General features: G+C 31.6%; 1 protein-coding gene across 1 annotated transcript in view; it reads right to left on the reverse strand.

The window, feature by feature from the left end:
* LOTGIDRAFT_169225 (hypothetical protein) overlaps window positions 1-25,017 on the reverse strand; it is a gene marked incomplete at both ends in the record, with an annotated part of 40,944 nt that overhangs the window by 1,245 nt on the left and 14,682 nt on the right. Inside the window, 18 exons of the mRNA XM_009067540.1 lie at window positions 208-446; window positions 856-994; window positions 1,764-1,803; window positions 2,103-2,142; window positions 2,385-2,487; window positions 2,827-2,937; window positions 3,215-3,369; window positions 3,848-3,954; window positions 4,829-4,933; window positions 7,150-7,200; window positions 8,530-8,709; window positions 9,127-9,159; window positions 9,630-9,689; window positions 9,986-10,043; window positions 10,449-10,603; window positions 10,777-10,863; window positions 11,070-11,129; window positions 14,149-14,315. Coding sequence (XP_009065788.1) covers window positions 208-446; window positions 856-994; window positions 1,764-1,803; window positions 2,103-2,142; window positions 2,385-2,487; window positions 2,827-2,937; window positions 3,215-3,369; window positions 3,848-3,954; window positions 4,829-4,933; window positions 7,150-7,200; window positions 8,530-8,709; window positions 9,127-9,159; window positions 9,630-9,689; window positions 9,986-10,043; window positions 10,449-10,603; window positions 10,777-10,863; window positions 11,070-11,129; window positions 14,149-14,315 — 1,890 coding nt within the window. The remainder of the gene's footprint in view (window positions 1-207; window positions 447-855; window positions 995-1,763; window positions 1,804-2,102; window positions 2,143-2,384; window positions 2,488-2,826; window positions 2,938-3,214; window positions 3,370-3,847; window positions 3,955-4,828; window positions 4,934-7,149; window positions 7,201-8,529; window positions 8,710-9,126; window positions 9,160-9,629; window positions 9,690-9,985; window positions 10,044-10,448; window positions 10,604-10,776; window positions 10,864-11,069; window positions 11,130-14,148; window positions 14,316-25,017) is intronic.

Raw genomic sequence — 25,017 nt, forward strand, 5'->3', positions numbered from 1 at the left:
AATTCTTGTAGAGAAATAATAAGATTCTTATTCAGAAAAATAACAAAATTCTTATTCAGAAAAATAATAAAATTCTTATTTAGAAAAATAATAAAATTCTTATTTAGAAAAATAATAAATATTCTTACTTATACAAATTATAAAATTCAATAATCCTAAAGAAAAAAAACGATGATAATTCTTACTCAAAAAAATTTAAATTCTTACTTTTTTGTTTCTTTTCTTTGGTAACTACAATCATAGAGAAGGTCTGAGATGTTATATCACCAGTACTGGGAAGACGAGAAACATTCAGTGATCTAAATGCTGTTTTTAATGAACATTTATTGGTTTCTTTCTTACTACCTCTATCTTTGTCAAAGCCTTCTGACCTATTAGCTACAGTCCAATAATCTACTTGTAGCTCAACATAATCTGTTTGTGTGGAACTTAAACTGGGAACTTGACTGAAAACATACAATAATGCATACATACATTACCATTACATTAACTTGGTGGACTCTTTAAAAGGGATGCTCAGTTGAGAAACCCTGTCAGAGTGGTATCAGGTTTTTATTGCTGAAAAAACTTTTGAGAAAGAAAGTAATAACCATATTCTAACAAATTAAGATCACAAGGATCCTTTTCACTAGCTGATCCTTGGCCACGTGGGTTTCTCTCTACCCATTTACATCTGAGTTGACTGGAAATAATGACTAATTCAAGGTAACAAGACTTTCACATGATGACATATATTAGAAGACATGGCCACCTTTAAGAGCTTGTCCAGTAAAAGACACCATGTAAAGTTTAGAGAGTTACTCTTTACGCAGCAACTACTGTGCCAAAGATAAAAGAAATAAAGAAGAATATTACCTAGCTGGGGGAGACATTGCACCTATATTAGGTGAACTAGGTGGTGTATGACCTTCTTTTTGTTTTTCTATTAGTTGTGTGGTTGAGGGTGGAGAACTTGATAAATTTGGAGGACTGTTGGCCCCTTCTTCCATATCAACTACAAAAAAAAAAAAACAGTCGTCTTATATAAACCTTAATATATATTGCAAGTGTATGTATTCACAATACTTTTATTAACAACTATATTTCTCTATCATTTGACATATCTAGAAATAAATTGAGTCCATTAAGATATTACTGAATAAGTTACAATGTCCACATGGTACTGTAAATACAGTCCAGGTTAGGATTGGATTGATTTAATTGTACGAAACAGGAACTGTATTGTGGTACTGTGTGGTACATCGCAGAATATTTGGACAATATCTTGATAGACTCATTTATTGTTCAGCTTTGTACAGACACCAAAAGTTCTGCCAAATTGGGCTTTTAGCTAACAATCGTATACATGGACATTGGGACAACTTGATGGGTTGTGCTTATTTTAGAATAAGCCAGGCACTGATATGATTACTGTCCTTAATGCAATGTGACAAACAAACAATACAACTTCTTAGATTGGTTGGACGTTTTCTGACGAGGAACTTGGTGTCATCAAGAATAATTTCAGATCTTAGTTAAAAGGAAGTAACTCACACAAACTAGGGATTGTAAAGAGGTTTTCCAAATTTTTTATGTGTATCGGGGACACTGATAGCATCTATTTGTTCCATTCCAATTTTCAATCAGACGTCTGTGGTTCTAGCAATTCTACTAAAACTAAGATGTCACCCTAGCAAAGGTATTATATATCCCCAAAATACATACATATATTTAGAAAACCTCTTTACAATGCCTTTAATTTTAACAAAAGATTAGTTACTTACCTGACATACTAAATGTGTCTGGTGTACCAATTTTCACTTCCTGTAAAAGAAATATATTCAAATGCAGTTTTAAATTCTCATGTAAAGTTGAAACCAATGACTTTATTTCCATAAAAAGGAACATAAAAATAACTTGTTAATATTTATCTACCAGATAAAAGAGGACAAGTTACATGTCTGCATTCCAGAAGGATTATGTACTGATTTGAATATTTTGTAATATCTATATATTAGTTTAAATGAGGAGTTACAATGTTATTTTGATATATTCAGGTCAGATTTTCATTTTGGAAAGTTTATTATCTCATATCTCTTAATAAATAACATAATCTTACTTACACTAACAAAAGGGATAAATATCTGTTTAGCTTCATCAGAACTGAAAAAAAATATATATATCTTATTACCCTAAAATTTACATCTAACAACAAATTTACTTGTAGTACAACAAATTTACCTATAGTACAACAAATTCACCTATAATATTACAAATTTACCAATAGTGCAACAAATTCACCTATAATATTACAAATTTACCAATAGTGCAACAAATTCACCTATAATATTACAAATTTACCTATAGTACAACAAATTTACCTATAACTCAACAAATTTACTTACTTTTTGCCTTTACACATGACCATAGCTTCAGCAATAGGAAGAGGATGTATCACTGTTTGTGATGATACATATTTATTAACTCTGTTGACAATTTCACTTGAATCTATAAACATAACATTAAAAACAATCAGTAATCTCATCAACAATCAGTCATTTCATCAACAATCAGTCATTTCATCAACAATCAGTCATTTCATCAACAATCAACAATCAGTTATTTCATCATTTTTTCTAATATACCGGAGTTTTGCAGATCCCAGGAATCTACATAGGTTTAAAATCCCCGCACCTGCAAAGAAGCGGAATGTCCCCATTTAACAGGGCTTATTATTTCTGTCTCTACACCAGCTGACATCTGTCCAATTAGATATCAGAGGCTGGAATAGAGACAGATGTTTCGGTCTGGTTACCATGATATATAGTAAGAGAGAAAAACACTTACCTAATTTAGCAGAATCTGTGCGTTCAAATGTATCTTTCCATGCCATATCCATAAATAGAGAAGAATATGTTTGATCTATGTTAGCTATGTGTCTTCCTATTGAACTAGAGCCTGTCAACACAAAAACATAGGCATAAAATACCAACTTTTTCATCACATATTTAATACAAACTTTTTCATCATATTAAAATAAACCATTTTTTATAGTTACTAACTGTCGCTTTGATCTTACAGTTTTTTTTTCAAATGCCTAATTTAGATCTTCTAGTCATTTAGAGCCATTTAAAAAAGGCAGTTCTTGTATAATAGGGCTTACACAAAACTGACTGGAATGTAGGGCTTTACATTGTGTATTTAAATAACTTTATTACAGTGGAATAATTCTTACCTAATGGAATGACTAGAAATTTAGTATAAGCCTGCCAATCTGGAGATTTGGTAGAAAATTGTTCAACGTATGGTCTTAAAACAGAGTTAATATAACCATCATTACCAGCTACTCCTAGTTTAATAGGACCTGGCTGTTTACTGTTACTGTTACAACTGAAATTAGAACATTTTATTTTAATCCATAGAGTATAAACTTGTTTATTATTTGATATTAATATCATCTGGTAAGAAACTCTAACCATATCCATAACCATATCAACAGGCTTTAACAGATGATGTCAATGGATTGTTACCCTGGAGACTAAATCATCTGTTGAATATTGGAGTTAAAATTTCTCAGACTGACTCTCAATAAATCTCTAATTATTTTGACAATTGTCAGCTGGAAAACAAGCTGACTCCTAGCCCAAGAAACTCTAACTATATCCACAGGCTTCAGCAGATGAATTGTTGCCTTTCTCAGACTAAATCTCTCATTATTTTGACAGTTGTCAGCTGGGAAACATAATGACTCTTACTATCTTATTTTTTTACAGATTGACAGATATCTTTGACAGTTTTCAGCTGTAGTAGTCGTGAATCCAGGGATTTGAAAATATAGTAATGCTGACAGCAATAGTAAAATACTTACTATTTTTGAATTTTAGCTACAAGAAATGTTATAGCTGCTTTAACATCAGCATTAGAACATGTACAAATTAATCTCATTTGTTTTTCTTGTAGTTTCTGTACTAATAACTGAAATATAAACAATGTGATGACTTGTTCACAAAATTGACCATAAAAATAAGGAATTACAAAAAATTTCATTTTAATTTTGAAATGATTTAGATCAGTGACATCACTACTCCCAAAACCATATCACATACAAGTATCTACAGGTGATGTTGAGAAGAATCTTTCTTTATTTCCTTTCTGTGAATTAAAATATTGGATCAAGACAGTGATTGTGTAGGATATACTTTGAGTCATATGCAAACAATGTGAACACCAGCAATACAATCTTGCTTTGAAAATGGCCAATTTTCAGTTAAAATTTGTTACATTTCAACCTAGCTTTTCTCTATAATTGTATCTTAAAAGGACACCCTTGAAAACAATTCCTTCTCTCTATCACAATATAACATTACTCTGCCAGTTCTCTCACATTCTAAATTTCTGGCCAAACTTAAAGATTGGTTTCCTTTCAAATTAAGCAAACTATTTGATTTTTTAATTGATTTTATTTTGATGTGTTTTTAATGAATTATCATGCATACTTAATCATATCATTGTGTTCTTATTGCATATAACTATGAGTTTTAACCAATCGTAAATTTCCATGTACGTACAGTCTGGATAAACAAAAAAGACTTTTTGACCTTTCTTGATCAGTCACTCATTGGAATTCTGCTAATAATTCTCTTCTAATTTAGCTAATTATGAATTAATTGTGGACATGCGAGACAAACTGGTATTTTTCCAAGTCATTAGAACACTTTCTATTCATATAAGTATTAGCATTTTCCATTTCATAAATAAAAACAAGGGAACCCATCTTTAAATCTTGACAATAGTTATCTGAATTAGATTATTTTAAAGAGGTAAAAAATAAAATTGTAATTATAAGTACCTGGCCTTGCCATTCTGATGTATTGACTAGTATTAAACTCTCTGGTACTTTATCATCACCAGTATCTAGTACATTACTAAGCTGATCTAACAGTACTTTCCGTGGCTACCAAAATAACAACAATTATATACTTATTGTGATACAAATATTCTGAATAGTTATTGACAAACAAGAAACATAATTTACTAAACAGATGCAAAGTGTCACTAGCATGCAAAACTAGCACTATAAACTACATTAAAGACAGTCAAAATTTCTTTATTACATCAAAATGAAAGAGGTACATGTTCAAAGTGAACAGTCTATTAATTAAAATTTACTTATTTAAACCTCAAACAGAATTTTTAATATAAAGGAAAGTCAAAGCTGAAAGAAAGTTTTGTTAATGAAAACTCTATTAGTAAGAACACAAGATATCTTATAATAAATTATATGTGCATAAATTAGATGTGTTATAAATTAGATGTGTTATAAATTAGATATGTTATAAATTAGATGTGTTATATATTAGATGTGTTATAAATTATTAGATAGGAAATAGAAAGGGTGTATATAAAATCCATCTGAAACTGTTTAATAATAAAAGAAAGTAAACAGAACTATGGCACATAAAGACAAGAAACAGGATCATCATCGTAAAAATCTAAGTCCAGTCTATGAATTCTATTTCTAGGTATTTAAAGACTCTTACCACTGTCATAAAGTCATCTTAATATAAGATTATCATGATATCTGCACATGTATTTTAATAACAACCTAGTTATAGTCTACCACTAATAGTCAAGCTATTACCAAATTCATCTAATAACTTCTTGTATCACAGAAGTTTGTAAGTTAACAATTTGACGCTGGCAAATACATTCAATCAGAGTCCTCGACAGAAAGTCTGTAAACAAAGTCTGTTTTTCTGTTGACAGCTTTGATTGACTATATTCGCTGGCATACAATCCAATCAAATAATACAAGAATAGCGGCTAATGTAGTCAAGGTATAAGATGAAGTTCGTATTAGCTTGATATTGTAAAGATTCTTCAGTGGTATTTTTCAGTTAATGGTAAAAGAACTAGATGTTGAATTTCATGGTTGAAGTTTATGTTTAACACTAAGGCTAATATGTGATATATCTCAAAAATCATAACTATGAATTATATGAATGGGCTTAATTTATAGAGAAGACCAGATTTAAAAACACTAGCATTCAGAGACCCCCTCCCACACTCTCCCCACCCCCCTTTGTAAAATCATGACAATATTAGATTTATTTCATTAACAAAATGAGTTACTTTCCCTTGAAGTAATGAATAAATGGAGAAACTAAATATCATTATTGATTTTAATTAGAAATAATTAGTAGGGTACTCAATGTTTTATTATACAATACAAATAGCATTTAATTATTATTAATAATTTACTTCTATTTATCTTCTAGTCTGTTATGCATTATGATTAAAGGGATTGTAAAGAGGTTTTCTAAATTTTTCATGTGTATCAGGGTCACAAATAGCATCAATTTGCACCAATCCACATTTAAATCAATTGATTAATCGCAAGATATGCTTTATCACAAAAGTCACTTCGCGATGTGAGTGAAGCACTAATTAGTCCACAAAAAATTGTTCCACTGACAACAAAATGCCAGTTGAAATCTAAAGGTATGTTGTTTACATAATGCTTATTTCAACACCAAAAGGGATTGTAAAGAGGTGTTTGATGACGTTACTGATTGCAAAATATGCTTGCATCACATAAAGGACTTCGTGACATGATAAAATGCTTAGTTCCAGTGGAATTGCAGAACAACAGACATCTGATTGAAAACTGGAATGGTACAAATGGATGCTATAAGTGTACCCGATACACATGAAAATTTTTTAGAAAACCTCTTTTCTATCCCTTTAACTACCATTGCTTGCTGACATATAAATCAGACAAGTCTATCATTTTAAAAAATATCAAAATAAGCAAGTTCCACAATCAAAATGGTTCTTTCACCATTTTCATAATGTCAAGCTATTACAAACTAGTCTAATACCTTGACATCATTAAGAACGTTTCTTGTATCACAGAAGTTTGTAAATGCAGTGATTTGTGTGGGTTGTATGTATTTGGTGTTTTCAATGACATATTTTTTGAGAAGGAAAAAATTTTGCTAATTAAAGAATAACAAAGACAGTCTAGGTAGAACTTAAGATATGATAAGACAAAATGTTAAGTCAGTAAAATTATAAAATGTCAGAAATTAAGACAAGATAGTATCAAGTCATTAGTGAAATTATTGAGCACTCCAAAGTTTGATGTGAGAATGACTACTATATACCAACCAAATTATAGTCTATACCCTGCTCTACCATATCCTGTCCATTAGATCTCCTCTGTAATCAGTAGAAACATTTTGTCAATCAATGTAGATAAGAATACTTTTTATAATATCATTTGTCAGTTCAAAATTTATACAAGTGACTACAAAGCAAGTGCAACATAGAAACAGGAAGTGACACCATACCAAAGAAAATTATAGAGATGCCTAATATTTTTCTTTGCAAAATCAGTGCATTTGGGTTTCCATGCTCAGGATTAGGGTGCCTTGGCTTAAAATTCAAACTTTCATGATAATATGAAGCAAAATTTTTCTTTCAACTGCCAACATACAAAAATTCATAGCTTTAAGTTTCTTTGTTGGTTAGAATCCTGGTCTTTGTGCAAAACATTTCCATTTTATACAGTCAAGTAACCTAATTTCGTGGAAACCTATTATTCGTAGATTTCCGGAAAGGATTAATAATTTACATGAGCGACCTTGCGCGACCTCCGCATTAGTTTGTTTTGATAATCATGGGTTTTCTCTACAATATCAGCTAGTAGAATGAATCCAGTAGTTTCAAGCAAGGTAAAATGTATTAATGTATATTTTGACAAATACAAAATGGCGGATTTCACTTATTACGAAAATCGAAATAAACCAATTTTGATTATTTTGTAGAATATCTGAGGAAACATCTAAGACATAAATTTTTTTTTTTCGTTTTTTTAACTTTGACGAAATTTGGTGTTGAATCCTTATATCTATGAAAATAGGTTACACCACTGTATCACATTAAATTTCAGTTTGTTGATAAAAAATACATAAAAAATAAAATAAAACAAACTCATACAAACCAAGAAAGAGAAAAAAGATACAAAAGCTAAGAAAAAGTAAGAATATTGAGCAGAAAAGAAAGCATAAAGAAGCTTCAAGCTGTTAAATGAAGAAAGAATTGTTACACTAATATAAATAATCTCAACAACCCCTAGAATAGTTGATAGTTGTAAAATAGTTCAGAATTGTGGATAATTTGAAAACTGACTCTTCTCACTTAATGGTATTTGAGAACAATTTTGAGCTAAATTGTATTGAAGAAAGTGTTTTTGTGTAAACCTTGAAAACTTAACATCTTTATCAGAGCAATGTACTGTTTTAAGGTTAATATTCAAACTCATTTAGAAATAACGGATAAAATTCTAGGACATTTGGTTTTACTCCGCAGAATAGTAACCAGTCATAATTATAGCTGTAAACTTATATCATTGAGTATGGGGGAATTTTTTTTAGATGAACAAAAGATGACAGTCATATGTGTAACTATTAAGTGAAGAAAGTCAGTTATTTGAACTCAATCAAGGAGTTAAAGGTACTAGTTTAAATTTGAGAATATAAAACGCACCAAGTCATCCACCCCTCCTGCACTATGACGTCTGTCAGCAAAGTTATAACCAGTTTTTAGTTTACTTTCCCTGTAGGATGTTGATCTCTCTCGAATAAAGTTTTGTGTTTTTAGTAGAGGTGATCTTGGTCTGGGTGACGATTCACTGGGAACCGAATCAGAACAATCAGCATCATGCTCCTATTATAGTGGTATAAACAAGCATCAAGGCAATAAACGAATAAACATGCAGGATAAACAATATCAACATTCATTTCATATAAACAGATAAACAAACTGGGCTGCAAACTTGTATCAAATTTTGTTAATTGGGAAGTAACTTTTTCAATGCTAAATTCACAATTTGGATCTTTTACATATTTATTTTTGTTAAGTTTGAAGGCCAAATCAACACATCAATTTGTTGTTAGCAAGACAAGAATGTTTGTAAAACAGGATCCCACTCTTTTGCGGGATAAGTCAACAAAACTTTTCAGAGAATTCACTAATTTAGTGTGACATTAAACTAGATTTATCTTTTAAAAATTGTGAATTTAGCCTTTGATTGTAAGAAGTGTTCAATGAAAATGAAATCTAGACTTAATCTTTGGCACTCACAAGAACATCTAACATGACAGAAGCCATTGTACTCTGCAATAGACATTCAATTTGGTGTTAATCATATTGTGCTCAAAATATCAGCTAATGAAATAGTAAGCATGCCCTGCAATGTGTATAGCAATAACAAGAAATGTCATGCCACAGACAATTGACCTCACTTTATTCAAAAAAGACAATGATAAAAAAACTTTTGCCATTTTGGAAATGAAATATTACTGTCATCCATCAGTACTACCAACATGAAATTGAATTTTTACAATAATCAATCAGACTTTAAGACAGTTTTTAAAATCAGGATAGACTCATGCATGATCTTGTCACCTTTCTAATACTTCAACAGATAAAATGTTCATGCTCAAATACAACACTTAATATACCTAGGAAAACAATGGGGGGGCAAACCTTGCAATCCCACAATCCAGCAGTTTAGTATTCCCGCTCAAATTCTGGCAAGCAAAAATCATGTTAGATAAAAAATGATTTGGGATAAGAAAACTTACCGCATTCATATCTGAATCTGTTCTCTTTATAATACATTCATCACTTGGTCTACTTGATTCCTATAATATAATATTATTCTCATTGAAACACATAACAACAAATTAAGTCAGACCTCATATTAAAAGCAAGTAAGAACATTGTTGATTGTATATTGGCTAATTATGTTTTCCGAGTTGTTTATGTCTGTACCACATTATGAACATTATGCTTTTACAATGGGTTCATGTAAATTTTTGTGGATTTTAAAAATCAGAACAATATCCCAGAATACCAAAAGCTAGAGATAAATCATAAATAATGTCCATGTATTGACTCAATTTCAAAGACAAGTAAAGAAGATAAAAAAAATACATACTGTTGATTTTGAGACCTCTTTTTCATGACTGCTGCTACTTCTTCCAGAGAAAAATGGTCTAAAATGATACCAAATATTTACTTAGCTGAGTAAACAAGAATCTTTGAGTATCCAAGGAGGATATAAAATAACTTATACGTTGACTGCACTATCCACCTTTCTCATATCACAGGAGTTTGAAAACGCATCGATTTGATTGGATTGTAAGTTAGCAAATACGGCCAATCAGAGGCCCCAACAGAGAGTCTGTAAACAATAAGTCATATTATTTAGAATGTTTCTGTCCAATGCTCTTATTGGTTGTATTTTCCGTATTTAATCCAATCAAATTACTGCATTGTTTGAGACAAGAAAATCGGCTATTGCAGTCAAGGTATAAGACCAAGGGTTATTGACAGTGTGAAGTTGTAGGGACCAGAGCCAGCTGAATCCTCAAATATTTAAATAAATAAATGTCTTTTACCTGAGTCTAGGTTTAGGTGTCGACATAACACTCATAGTATCTAATTCTGGTCCACTGTCACTCAAATCATCTAATTCATCAAATAGTAAATCATCAATATCACCTGCTGGATTATCAGGATCTATCAAATCATGATCAGCTTCTGAATCAAGAGCCTAAAATAATAAACATGATCTATTAAATCATGATCAGCTTCTGAATCAAGAGCCTGAAATAATAAACATGATCTATTAAATCATGATCAGCTTCTGAATCAAGAGCCTGAAATAATAAACATGATCCATTAAATCATGATCTGCTTCCGAATCTAGAGCCTGAAATAATAAACATGATCTATTAAATCATGATCTGCTTCCGAATCTAGAGCCTGAAATAATAAACATGATCCATCATGATCAGCTTCTAAATCTAAAGCCTGAAATAATAAACATGATCTATTAAATCATGATCAGCTTCTAAATCTAAAGCCTGAAATAATGTGCAGGACCTGTTAAATCATGATCTGCTTTTGAAATAGGGCAAGTTTGAAATGTACAGAATTCATGATCACATAAACAAATCATTGTATTTGTATTCTATTTGGAGTACTGCTTTACTTTATGAAAAAAGTCTCATACTTACATCTTCTGATACTTTGAATCTTTTCCATAAAGCTATAAATCTTTGTTTTAAATTTCTTTGCTGAAAGATAACAGTGATATAAAGGGATAAAGAGATGATATATGGAGCAGAATGCAGAATGGTTCTTTAATAGGGCAAAGGAAACATCTAATTGATCAAACTAAGATGTCCATTGACTAAAATTTGGCAATTTTTAGAAATATATTCAGCTTAATAGTTCCTTTACCCACAGAACAGAAGACATTTCATATCAATGATACCACTAAATCATTGGAAATATCAGCAGTGAAAATGCTTTCTTCACTGTTACATTTATAATTTTCAAACATAGTGAACTGGAGGTTATATATTCAATCAACAGATAGATGACTATAAGCTGTATCTGCAAAAATTTGCACGTATATATATATCTTATATGAAGTAGCTATTTTGAAATCTCAAATCAAGTCCCTTTTCAAACTGTAACTTGTTGACAGTTCCTTAAAGGAATACTTAGAGTGAACATAAAATTTAATAATTCCATACTGGGTCAATAAGAGCATATATTCATCAGTAGATATACCTGGTATCATAAATAACATAACAGGATACTTATATACTCCGATAAATCTAAAAAACTTAGTAATTATCCATAAATATGCAATTAACTATTGAAAAACGCTTAATATTTAGATTAATCGTTTTTCAATAATTACTTAGTTTTATGAATTTTCCAGATTTTACAGGAAATTTGTTGTAACTTTATGATACAAGGTAAGTTGACTGATGAATATATACTCATATTGACCATTCTTGAGAACTTTAATTTTATGTTCATTCTAAGACATAGTATCACTGGAACAAACATCCAACCTTTCCAAATCTTGAGTAGGAATTCTGATTTCGAACTTCAGACATAATGAAAATAACATGCAAAAAAATCCAGATGTGTCCATTTCAATACCAAAATATCACAAAAATGACACAAACACAATTTCAAAAGGTCTACACTGACTGTTAACTGAGCCTACATCTAAATTTAACAGACCTACTGTGGTAGGACAATATGTAATCAATGTGAGGAACAGATGTTTAATAAAAACATTTTATTCAAAGTTTAATTATGAAGCAATAATAAACCATTTGTATAGTATTCAAAGTAGAATTTTTTTTTTACTGATATTCATTCATTTTGTGAGTAGCTTATCACATTTTAATTTTTGCCTCATTCCCATGGTTTTTCAACGGGGCCGCAATGGCTCAGTGAGTTAGACGCTTACTTGCTAACCTGAAGGACAAGGGTTCCATTCCGGCATAGGTCGAGATAAAACCTTCTGATTTTTCAAACTGGTTTTCCCCTGTCAGTGATGCAGGTAAGAGGTGCTGACATGGAAATAACGTCTAGTCGTTCAAGACAATAAACCAAGGCCCTGAGTGCTACAGGCTGTGCACGTTAAAGATCCCACAACAGTTGGAAATTGAAAAAAAGCAGGCTAATGCTGCTGTCCTGCCTGCATGGCGTTGCCGGTCTTCATTAGCTCACATGGTGCAGAAAAGTAGGACGTAAATCTCCATTCATTCCTTACTTTTCATGGTTCTTTAAGTTTAAAAGTAGGTTGAAATATGCATGTATGAACTAACCAGAATTTAGAATAAATGACTTGACTGATATAATATCTATGTATCAAACAGACAATAGCAGTTCTATTCTATACAAAATAATCATCAACAAAGCACAGGCCTGCATTTCTTAAACCTTAAACAATGCAACCTGTGTCAGACTGTTAAGAGCTTTCATTCATCAATGTCCCAAAAGATACTTCTTGACACAATTACACTGCATTTGACTCAGTGTGCAAACAAGTCAAGTTGAGACAAAGGCTGAATAATCAAAAACCCTAGACAACAACATGTTTCAGGTTCTCTTATTCAGTGTTATAAATTTTTAATATTTTCAATTAAAATAGATTTATATCTAGAGCTGAACCCAACACATTTATCATTAATCATTTTCCGATCTGACTAGACTGAAAATGAATGGCTTGGAGAAGAAAATAAATGAAAATTGTATTGATGTGAATGAAATACCTTATAATAAGACCACATATTATTAGTTGAAAGTGTTGAATAATGAGATAGGAAACATATTGTATGTAGGTAGTAGTAATATATGTATACTGGGAGTTATATATATATTGATTGAAATATGTAGGTTGAATCTATGATATATACAAACAATATAATATAATGAAATACTAAGTAGAATAACAGTAAACAATAATAACAACATAGTCTACTGGCCTAACAGGTGTCTAACAACACTAAAGTTAGTTTTTTAAATTTATCAGTGATTGAAGCATTATGTTATTTAATATACTTGAAGGGATTGTAAAGAGGTTTTCTAAATTTGGTTTGAGTATCAGGGACATAGATAGCATCAATTTGCACCTTTCCAATTTTCAGTCAGACGTCTGTGGTTCCTGAGATCCCACTAAAACTAAGTATTTGATGACATCACTTATCGCGAAGAGATTGGTTGGTGATTAGTGACATCATCATCAAACACTTAGTTTCAGTGGAATTGCAGGAACAGACGTGATTGAAAATCTAAATGGCCCAAACTGATGATATCAATGTCCATGATACACATAAAAAATTTAGAAAACTTCTTACAATCCCTTTAATAGTGTGCATATGATAACACTGTACAATCATACAAACTTATATAGTCCTCTTACTGTTATTACTGTTATAAGCCCATTATTTTTATACTAATAGAAATAACATAGCAGTCTCTCATAAAGAGTTGTCTGCCCTTGCAGTCCCCTTCAATCTGTGTTAATATGTCAAGAGTAGTCCCTAAATATGTGATATTGTAACCAACAGTCTCTCTGAATGATCTTAAACTGAATTGAATAATTGACTGAGTAATTTGATCTTATCTTCCAGTTCAGTTTTAAAACCCTGCAGCTCTCAATTGTTAAGAGAAATGCCAGAAAAAGTTAAAAAAAAAAAAAAAAAAGCTGAGAAAAAAGAAAAGAAACACAACATCTATATAAGACTATGTATCAAAATTTGTTCGTACATTGTTAAAACTAACCCTTGATGTCACTGGGCGTATTTTACTGCGACTGACTTTTCTTGGGCGACGTCGAGAACGCTCTTCAATTTCACCATCACTAAGATCATCATTAGATGATGATTCTTGATCATTAAAATCATGAACTTCATCTTCATCAGAATCATTATCAACATCAGGTGAACGATCTGAAAAAAGAAACACAAATCATTATTCATCCCTTCCACACAACAACTGCTCTACCAATAACAATACAGGTACACGATGTATATCCCTCAGCAGCTGGTGAATCAGCTGTAACCAGGTTATATGTTGATATGTTGATTAAGACCTTGAAAGATTACTGTAAAAAATCATACTTTCATATATTCACCAATATCTCACAAAATAAGGAAATCATTTACAATGTAACAGGAAGCTTTATTTTATTTTTATGAGTGTTTTCCATTAAATAAAATTATACCCCTTATAAATGTGGAAAAGGAAATGTTTCATCTTTGAGTCAATGCCAAAAATTTAAAATAGGTAAAAGTTGATTTGAGAAAAGGTTCCTTGATGTTATTTTATCAAATTTATTTTTGGCCTTTTCTGAGAGAATTTCAAAGACATAACTTCAAAGGACAATAATTATGCTTAACTACATAGCAAATTGTATGCTTGACAGGCATTTCTGTTCAGAATAAATTCTTAATATCAAATAATATGCAGATTAAATTCTCATTTGGCTATCTTTGTTTAATGGCGTCACTAATTGCTGAAGGACCTTATGTGTTAAAACATATTTTGCGCTTAATGACGTAATCAAACACTTTAAGGCCTATCTCACTAGTCTGGAGACCAGTTGGTGACTCCAGACTTACTAGGTCTCTGAAGAGTCAGGGAGAATAAATTTTGTCTGCAAGAGAAGAAACGTCTCTGCGAGAGGAGGAGAGAGAAAACATCTGTGCAACATCTTTGCGATGTCCCTGACACCTGTTGGGAGGCCAAAGAGATGTTGCAACAACTGCAACAGCGTTATACCGTGTCTCCTCAATGTGTTAGCGATGTTGCTTGATCCACATTAGAGACAAGGCTGACAGAGACATCACAACCAACAAGATGTCTGGAAGTTGCAGCAGCGTATCCACCAGTGAGATTGGCCCTTTAGCTTTAGTGAAATTGTAGGAACCGCAGAGGTCTGATTGAAAATCAGAATGGGGCAAATTGATCAGTGTCAGATACACATAAAATAGTTTAGAAAACAGCTTTATAATCCCTTTAACACACTAATCATATTTCCCATTTCCCTATATTTACAGAAATAATGATTGTTCTTCAATATATCCATTAATGATATCATTAAAAACTAATAAACCTTAAACAAATTTTTTTAATGCTTTCTATGAACAGATTGTTAAGAAAAGAAGGGCTGCTATATGAACATAATATTTATATCTGGTACCAGACAAGCTAGTAAAAGTACTACAGAAATTATTGATATAGTTCATTAACATTCTTGACATTCTACAGACATTTATAGTATAAATTATACCAACACTGACAGATAGATAACATTTATATAGTTCAAATAAATAAACTGAACTATAACACATTTAATTCTAAGTAGGCCTATCATACAGGGAAAATGTTCTCCATCATACTTGAATATCTTGTAGGTTTAATTCTTTTTCTATCTCCCTTTACAATTGATATCTTGAACACTTTTGTATCAGTGAAAATATTTTGTTTTGATTTGATTTTGATTTATCATTGAATGGCATCATTTCCAGGATATTCACAAGTGATTATTATTCACTACAAGGGAGAACTTCAACAATATTCCAATAATCCTCCATATAATTTTTATTATTTGTAGAAAAACAGGGTGTCAGATCTTTATTTTGAAAAAAAAAATCGAGTACAGAAAAAAAACAACTACAGTATTTTTTACAGAGCTAGTTGGTTTGTCGAGGATTCTCATAATTAGCAGGTACTTGAAATTTAAGAAGGAATTAGCTTCAAAATGATGTATTTATTCCATCTCAGACCTATACGTGTGAGAAAATCAAACCTATATTTTTCAAGAAGTATTGAGACCCATTCGTATCATTGAAATGTTTCAAAATATGAAAAAAGAATTGATTAGTAACTATAAACATCATTGCAGATAATGACCTTTGTGATGTTGACTGGTTGGAATGTCATGTTATGTGTCATTCCAGAAGTTCACAGTCAGCTGTACAGTTAGTTTTCATATACCATTTGAAAATAATTCATTTTCAGGTTTTTTAGACGTCCCTCCTCCTCCAATCCACTACCTCTCATGTATTTTGTTGTATGTGTAGGGGTGGAATGTTTATTTCTTAAACCCCTACACAAGTGTCTAGCTAGCAAGCTATGATGTTTACTTGACATTTTTCATGAACTTATACTCAAGTTTGTAAGTGATATTTTTAATATATAATACATTGACATTCTCCCTCCAGATGAGTCCTTTTTTATTCAGGTCAGAAGGAAGGTGACACAAATAATTTTATCAAAAAGCCAAAAATAAATTCTAGATTAATATTTCATTCTGCACAAAAATCATTTCCCAGTAACTGAAAATTGAATGTGTGTTTTACTGTTATAACTCATCTAAGAAGATCATGTAAATATACATTTAATTACAGTTAGTCTGCATACAAACTATTTATATCACCATCTGATTGATAATAAATTATTTATATTTAACATGATTTATCTATTCACTTTCAACTTTCATCAAAACCATCATTTTATTTCACATCATTATACAGTATTTGTCTGTATATCTAAGTCTGAATGATTTTGTCTAAACGTTTGTAGGAAGCTGATGTGAGATATAGATCCATGTCACCTTTCACAACAAATTTCTGACATATAGTTTGCCTATAAATAAAAATAACGGCTTCACCTGAATCAACAACATTCTAAATTTCTAGACTGTTATAAACATTCTCCCACTTAAAGCTGTTGTTAATTAAATACAAATCTGTTGTCACATTATACTTTTGAATATAGGCTTGCGGCAAGTCTCGCAAGCGAATACGCCCACCACCAGCTTGATAAAGAGTTAAATGTGAACTGTAAAACAAACTCTATATCGTAGCCTGTAGAGTGAGCATGAGCCAAAAAGTGAAAAAAAATGCGATATCAGAGTTTTATGCGATATCTCTCAAGAAAATCATCGCATCCCCACCAAATTCAATAGTGCACATCTTCATAATGATATTGACACACATACAAAAGATCAAAAGAATCCATAGAGAAGTGTAGCCTGTAGAGTAAGCACGAGGTAAATGTGAACGGACGGACCGACAGACTGACTGACCAACTGACCGACAGGGGCAACCACAATATACGCCCATACTTACATGTGGGCGTATACAAAGGGATATGGATAGCCAAAATTAAACTACAACAAATTTCTGACATCTAGTTTGCCTACAATAAATATAATGGCTTTAGCTGAATTACCAACATATGAGCTTGTGGATGATATTCAAGAATTAATTCTATATATTCAATTTCAGGGGATATTAAAATAATAAAGGAAATGTAAGATGACTGTCATGATGAAACTTAAGCTAAGCACATACTTAAATTGTGCTATAAATATTATATATTGATATTCTATGCTTTTTACATTTCATACTTGAAATATAATATTCACGTATTTAAATATCACTCTACTCCAATTTATATCATCTAGTCTTTGATGATAACAATATTTTAACTTAAATTGCATCATTATATAAATTCAAAATGTTTCCTGCATTTAATTTATAGAGCTGTGTACCTCACACAGATAGGCAAGCAGGGGAAAGGGTCAGGTTAACTTCTGCCAAACCACCAAACTTTGAGCATCATTTCAAAACTCACCAAGTTCTCAACCATGCTCTGCTTCTTTTACCTTCAAACCTTTCATAAGCTTTCTTTATTTCTCAACCATTCTCTGCTTCTTTTACCTTCAAACCTTTCATAAGCTTTCTTTATTTCTCAACCATTCTCTGCTTCTTTTACCTTCAAACATTTCATAAGCTTTCTTTATTTCTCAACCATTCTCTGCTTCTTTTACCTTCAAACATTTCATAAGTTTTCTCTATTTCTCAACCATGCTCTGCTTCTCTAAGCTTCATCCCTTCCATAGGCTTTCTGTATTTCTCAACCATGCAATGCTTCTCTAAGCTTCAACCCTTTCATAAGCTTTCTCTGTTTCTCAACCATGCTCTGCTTCTTTAAGCTTCAACCCTTTCATAAGCTTTCTCTGTTTCTCAACCATGCTCTGCTTCTTTAAGCTTCAACCCTTTCATAGGCTTTCTCTGTTTCTCAACCATGCTCTGCTTCTTTAAGTTTCAACCTTTTCATAGGCTTTCTCTATTTCTCAACCATACTCTGCATCTCAAAGTTTCAGCCCTTTCATAAGCTTTCTCTATTTCTCAACCATACTCTGCATCTCTAAGCTTCAACCCTTTAATAGGCTTTCTCTGTTTCTCAACCATGCTCTGCTTCTCTATGCTACAACCCTTTAATAGGCTTTCTCTGTTTCTCAACCATGCTCTGCTTCTCTATGCTACAAACAATAAGCATTCCACAATAGCACAACTGGTTCAAGAAATAGAGATTATACCAGCTTCATTTGCACTTTTAAAATGTTACTGCATTAACAAACAACATTTCACAATTAAATTAACCTTTTAAAAATAGTATGACCATAAAGTAACTCCTACTTTAAATAACAGTACAAATCCATTAGTTAAATGGTTCATCTCAGCATGTCAGTGTCTGTTGATTTACTACAGATTTATATTTCTTTCATCCTAGCTTATTTCTCTCTTACTTTTATTTTTAATTGAGGAAATTTGTTCATGGTTAAAGTTATACAGGAAATCAAATCAAAATAATATTGTTTATTAAAGGTGAAAAAAAAAAGAAATAAATGGAATCTTAGTCCTTCTTTTCGGCATTTAATTGAGATAATGAAGACAGACAAGCCATGCAGTGCGCAATGAGGGAAATTTGGCCATGACAGCATCTTTTCCGATTTTCAACTGTCAAGGGATTTTTAACCGTTAATAACGTGCACAGTCAGTAGAACGCAGGGCCTCAATTTATTCCAACAACTAGTTCAGCATTTTCCATGTCAGTCTCTCTTACCCGCATCACTGATAGGGGTAATCAAATTATCAAATGTGAACAATCTTGATGGTCACCTTTCTCTTCATGCTAATTAGGTCCATTTTTAGTTTCATTTTTGTTACATGGAGCCTCCGCAAAATCATACACGTACTTGAATGAATCCTGTATGTTCAGAACTAAATCTTACTTGATTGACCAGATCACAATTATTATTATGTCTTATTACTTGAAACAATATTTATAATTGGTATTTCTTTCCTATATTATAATAATACAAACATACATATCATAGGTAATAGTATATTGATTGTAACATATAACAGTTCATTTACTTAAATCTTACAAAACATAATGTCAGTGTGTGGACCACCAATCAAGACTTCACATATATTTTTTAATACCACCAAATTTTCCCTTTTTACAAAGTAGTACAATTTTACTGTTATCTATGCATGACCTTATGTTCACCTTTTAAATTTGTTGCTTTTATCTTTTTACAGTTAAGCATATTATCAACATGAAGTACGAAAGAATTAAAGAATATTGAACTTTTTGTTGATTGTATTAACGAGAATCCACAGTCAGTAATCCCTTTCATAAGTCCTTAATTTACCTGTGGAATAGGGTGGAGGTCCCCCCTTGCAGCTAATTATAGTAATAAGATAAGTCTAGCATAGGAGTGCAGCAAAATAAAACTGTTAAGTTCAAAGAAAGTTAGCCCAAAGGATTGGATTCACAAAGCAGCATAAAAAGACTTGCTCCTCAAACATGCTTTTTTTAGACTGGCCTTCTGGAATTTATGAAAACCTTGCTGGATATTTTTTTTGATTTTAAGCGATAGTTTATGGCAGTTTTCTCTTAAAAACTTCCCTGTTTTGTCTACTGACTCTATAAAAGTCATAAAAACTTTTTTTTTTATTTTGATTGCTGGTTTTGATAAGTACATGTGGAGGGTATTCTGTCTGATCAGATCAATGTTAATGTGAATTGACTGGTAATGTTCTTCATGTTAGTGTCTGGCTAGATTCCAATTTATTTTCTCCCCAATGTTTTAATTTGATTGAATAAAAATAGTTAAGTAGATTGATTGGTAATTAAGTTTAAAGTAAATCAACGTCAGGTCAAGCAGACAAAATTGATAACAAATCTAAGGTTAAAATGATCTTTTATTCAGAAGTTGAATGTTATTTTAGAAAGAAATTCTAATAAAGCTCCCAGGCACAAAGGAAAGGAAAACTAATTCTTCTGATTTTATCCAGCTTGCTGTTTTGCACAGATAACATTGTACAATTGATGCAGACATTTAGAATTGAGTGATATACACTATTTAAATGTGTATAGAGATCTTTAGTTAGTAAAGTTATTCAACCTTTTCACATCAATATTTTTTCTCCATTAGTGTTCCCAGCAGTCTCATTGAATTCACTTAATCATTACTACTAAAAATATTAAGTGATTCTTACATATTTTTACAGACTAAAAACAAGTGATTCAACCCTTGCGACACTTACCAAATATATACCCGAGACCAGCAGTTACTTAGTGATGTCACACAACATTAACGTCATATGTTTTTATACGCCCACGCGTAAGATGGGCGTATATATTGTAATCACCCCGTCGGTCCGTTCACATTTGGCTCGTGCTCACTCTACAGGCTACAGTTCTTTATGGATTCTTTTGATTTTTATTTTGTATGTCAATGTCATTATGAAGATGATCCCTATTGATTTTCGTGATGATCAGATAATTTTTCACCGAAATATCGTGTCTGACTTGACGTTTTTCTCCATTAGTTATATTGTGCAACTCGTGCTCACTCTACAGGCTACAATTTTTTACAGATTCTTTTGTTTTTTATTTATGTATGTCAATGTCATTATGAAGATGATCCCTATCGATTTTCGCGATAATCGGATAATATTTCACCGAAATATCTTGTCTGACTTGACGTTTCACTCTATTAGCTATATTGTGCAACCCTGTAGTCACTAAAGACTGTTTAATCATTTCTGACAGCTGCCAGTGGGCGTATGTTACCTTGCCTGGCAAGCTATCTTTAACTATATTACTTAGAGTTCAGGGTATCTATGACGTTATTTGTAATTTACACTCAGGGTTATGAATTCTTACAGTCTCAAAACCAGAGATTGGTTGATCAAGTGATTCTTATAGATTCTAACACACTCACACTCACAAATTCTTACAAAATACAAGTAATTCTTACTGAATTTTACAGATTAAAAACAAGTGATTCCTACTGATTCTTACAGACTTAAAACAAATGATTCTTAAAAACTAAAAACGAGTGATTCTTAAAAACTAAAAACAAGTGATTCTTAAAAACTAAAAACAAGTGAATATTACAGATTCTTACAAACTAAAAACAAGTGATCCTTAAAAACTAAAAACAAGTGATTCTTAAAAACTAAAAACAAGTGATTCTTACAGAATAAAAACAAGTGATTCCTACTGAATCTGTGATTCTTACAGATTCTTACAGACTAAAAACAAGCGATTCATTCAGAATCAAGGTCTATCATCTGATCTTTAAAAATATAGAATCAGGCTTAGCATTTCATTTCAAATCTGCAATGGACATCAAGTGGTATTTAGCCAATGAGAAGTGATTGAGGGCATAACGTATTCAGAATAAATTCAAATTCAAGTCTTTGGTATGGTACTTGATATTAAGTAGATAATCTAATTCTTTATATTTCTATTATATATGTGGCAGTGTAATAGCTAAGATGGTAACAAGTTTGATAGTGATCTGATAGGTGATTAGATTTCATCACTACTGCTAGTGCTGGGTATAGTCAATCATGCTACGAAACGATACATATTGTGATACAAGGGTCAGATACAAGGGTCACAATATGATGTATATTGCGATATGGGATAAAATTTAACATGTTATCTTCAATGTTTCAATTTATATTAACTGTACTACTACTGTGATATTTGATTATGTTGTTGATAGGAGTAGTTAATTTCTACTGATTAATAAATAGTTTCAAACAATTTTCAGTCAGTGAGAAAAATTTCACCAAAATTCCTAATTCTTTTGTAGAATGAGAGGTATCGTCACACGACATATAGCGTGCCATGTCATATCGCAATACATTAATTCATCAAAATATATTATCAATATAATAACCTTATTTAGTTCATTAATAAAAACTTTAACCCTATGACATTGCCTTCTGTTGAATAGTAACACATCTTTTCAATCACCGTTCATATGAATATCTTCTTGAAGGTGTTTTGAACATTGTAAACACCAATAATTCCCTCAATAACGCTGGGTTGGAACACTGTGTCTTTTTCTGGCAGTGCAATAGCTCGATTTGCTGCCTGCTAGGCGATTAGGTGCCGTTAGTTTGGATCCATCACAATTTAAAAAATATTCTGATTCCTGTGCCAGTGCTTTTTAGAGTCTGCCCAATGTCAGCTCTCATTCCCTAAGATTAGAACCCCTTTCATCAACTCCCTGAAACAATTGCATTTGAATTTGAGTTGAATATATTTTTTCTTATAATTTCTCAAGAAGTAATAATCTATGAATAATCTTCAGTAAAACATCTTCTCTTTAAATTGAAATAGTTTTCATGTTGAAATCCATAGTATCTACTTGTGACCTAGGCCAGTGCTTCTATAGGAGAGCATCTTCTATAACACCTAAAACCAAATTTCTACTATATAATTCACGCTGCGACTTCACTGTGACACTGAATTCCAAATTAACTGGGACAAACTAGATAAAGACCTGAATTCTAACATGGCATTATAACAGTAACTAGCTATTCTGTCTATAATCTAATAAAAGAAAACCACCTCTGGAATTCTTATTAGAACTTTCAATGAGATACATCAAGTCACAATCTTCGAGTATTTTTTTTTGTCCCGCGCCCACATTTTCGGATTAAATCATCAATTATCTTATTTACTGAAGTAATCATGAAATAGCTCTTCTATCTACCAATTTCATGTCAGAGTTTGACAGGCAATCAGTAGCAGGGCAATCAATGAAATGTATCTAGGTTGACCAATAGAACTAGTGCCAGGAGGGAAAAGACTAGAATATTGTGTTAATAAGGCTAGACAAGATTTCAATTTCAACTTAATCACATTTATTATCCTCTTGACTCCTATATCAAGTGTGTTTTATAATATAGCTACAAAGAAATTTCTCCAGTACATAGAATTATGCAGAGAATTTTCTCTAAAACATGTCACTACAGAGAATTTTCTCTTATAAATGTCGATACAGAGAATTTTCTCCAATACATGCCATTACAGAGAATTTTCTCTAATACATGTTAATACAGAGAATTTTCTCTAGAACATGTCATTACAGAGAATTTTCTCTAATACATGTCAGCACAGAGAATGTTCTCTAATACATGTCAGCACAGAGAATATTCTCTAATACATGTCAACACAGAGAATGTTCTCTTATACATGTCAATACAGAGAATGTTCTCTAATACATGTCAATACAGAGAATTTTCTGTAATGCATGGTTGACCTTGGTTTATTGTCCTCCCATATAACTTGCTGATATTCCCATGTCAACGCCTCCAATCAGCATCACTTGACAAGACTATTATCCTAACCTATGCCAGGATTAAATCCTGGACTTCAGGTTTGTAAGCAAACATCTGATCAAATATGCCACCATTACCCACATATTAATGCAAATCACTACAAATCATAGACATATAGACCATATTTTCAGCTTCCTCAAACTTTTGATATTTTTTTCAACTATCTATATAAAGACTTTAAGATATAAAATTACCAAATAATTCCAAGCTTTCTATGATCTTTTAAGTGAATTTAAAATTAAGATTAAGATACTTTTTATCACAATATTGAAGAAAGGACATGAAATGACTTGAAAAGCTAATCTACCACCAGGAACTTAATGATTCTAGAATATCTCAATTCCTTATCTTTGAAATTTGAGTATTTTTAACATTTAACATCAAGACTGTTAAACCCCTCATTAAGAACCAATTTTCAACTTCTTGCTTTTAATTTATTTTCCTAATCAGATTTTAATAGGAAATGGCCTGAAGAAAAGAAGCCAGACATACGAATGTTTTCCAATTATTTCCATGTATACCACTTACAATATTACTTCCATCAGACATTGCCAGTGTTGTGTGGTGATAAAAACTTCCAGAACTCATCCTGATAATTTACTTCTTCTTGTAAGATATTCTTAGATCGAGAATCCGAGATATTCCAACTGGACCGACTCTATCTTCCTTTGTCAGTAAAAATTTGTCTTTAGGGGAGAATGAAAAAAAACTTAGACAAGAAGCATATTCTACTCTACGAATGTATAATTGGTACACTAACTAATTGGTCTTTTTAACTTCTCATCCAATTTGCGGTTCCTGTAGTTCCAGAAAACATAATCAGATTACACCAGAGCTGTGTCAAATACAATACTTGGCTCATGATTTTTACGATGCCATAATAAATAAGACAAAATTTTATGAAATTACAGGAGCCAGAAACCAAAAGTAAAGCAGAATAATACAAACGATATCAAAAAATGTCCAAAGGCATATACATACATTTACAAGGAATCCTTTTGAAGCCTTAATATCATTTTCTACTCAAAGAACAAGGATTGGCAATATATTCTCTTTCTTATAAATAACAGAAATATATGGATACTTTTTACTGTGCAGAATTTGACATGATGATAGCAGTGATCCATCATAGATCTGAAAT

This window comes from Lottia gigantea, assembly GCF_000327385.1.
Source record: "Lottia gigantea unplaced genomic scaffold LOTGIsca_83, whole genome shotgun sequence".
In the NCBI taxonomy this organism is placed as follows: domain Eukaryota; kingdom Metazoa; phylum Mollusca; class Gastropoda; family Lottiidae; genus Lottia; species Lottia gigantea.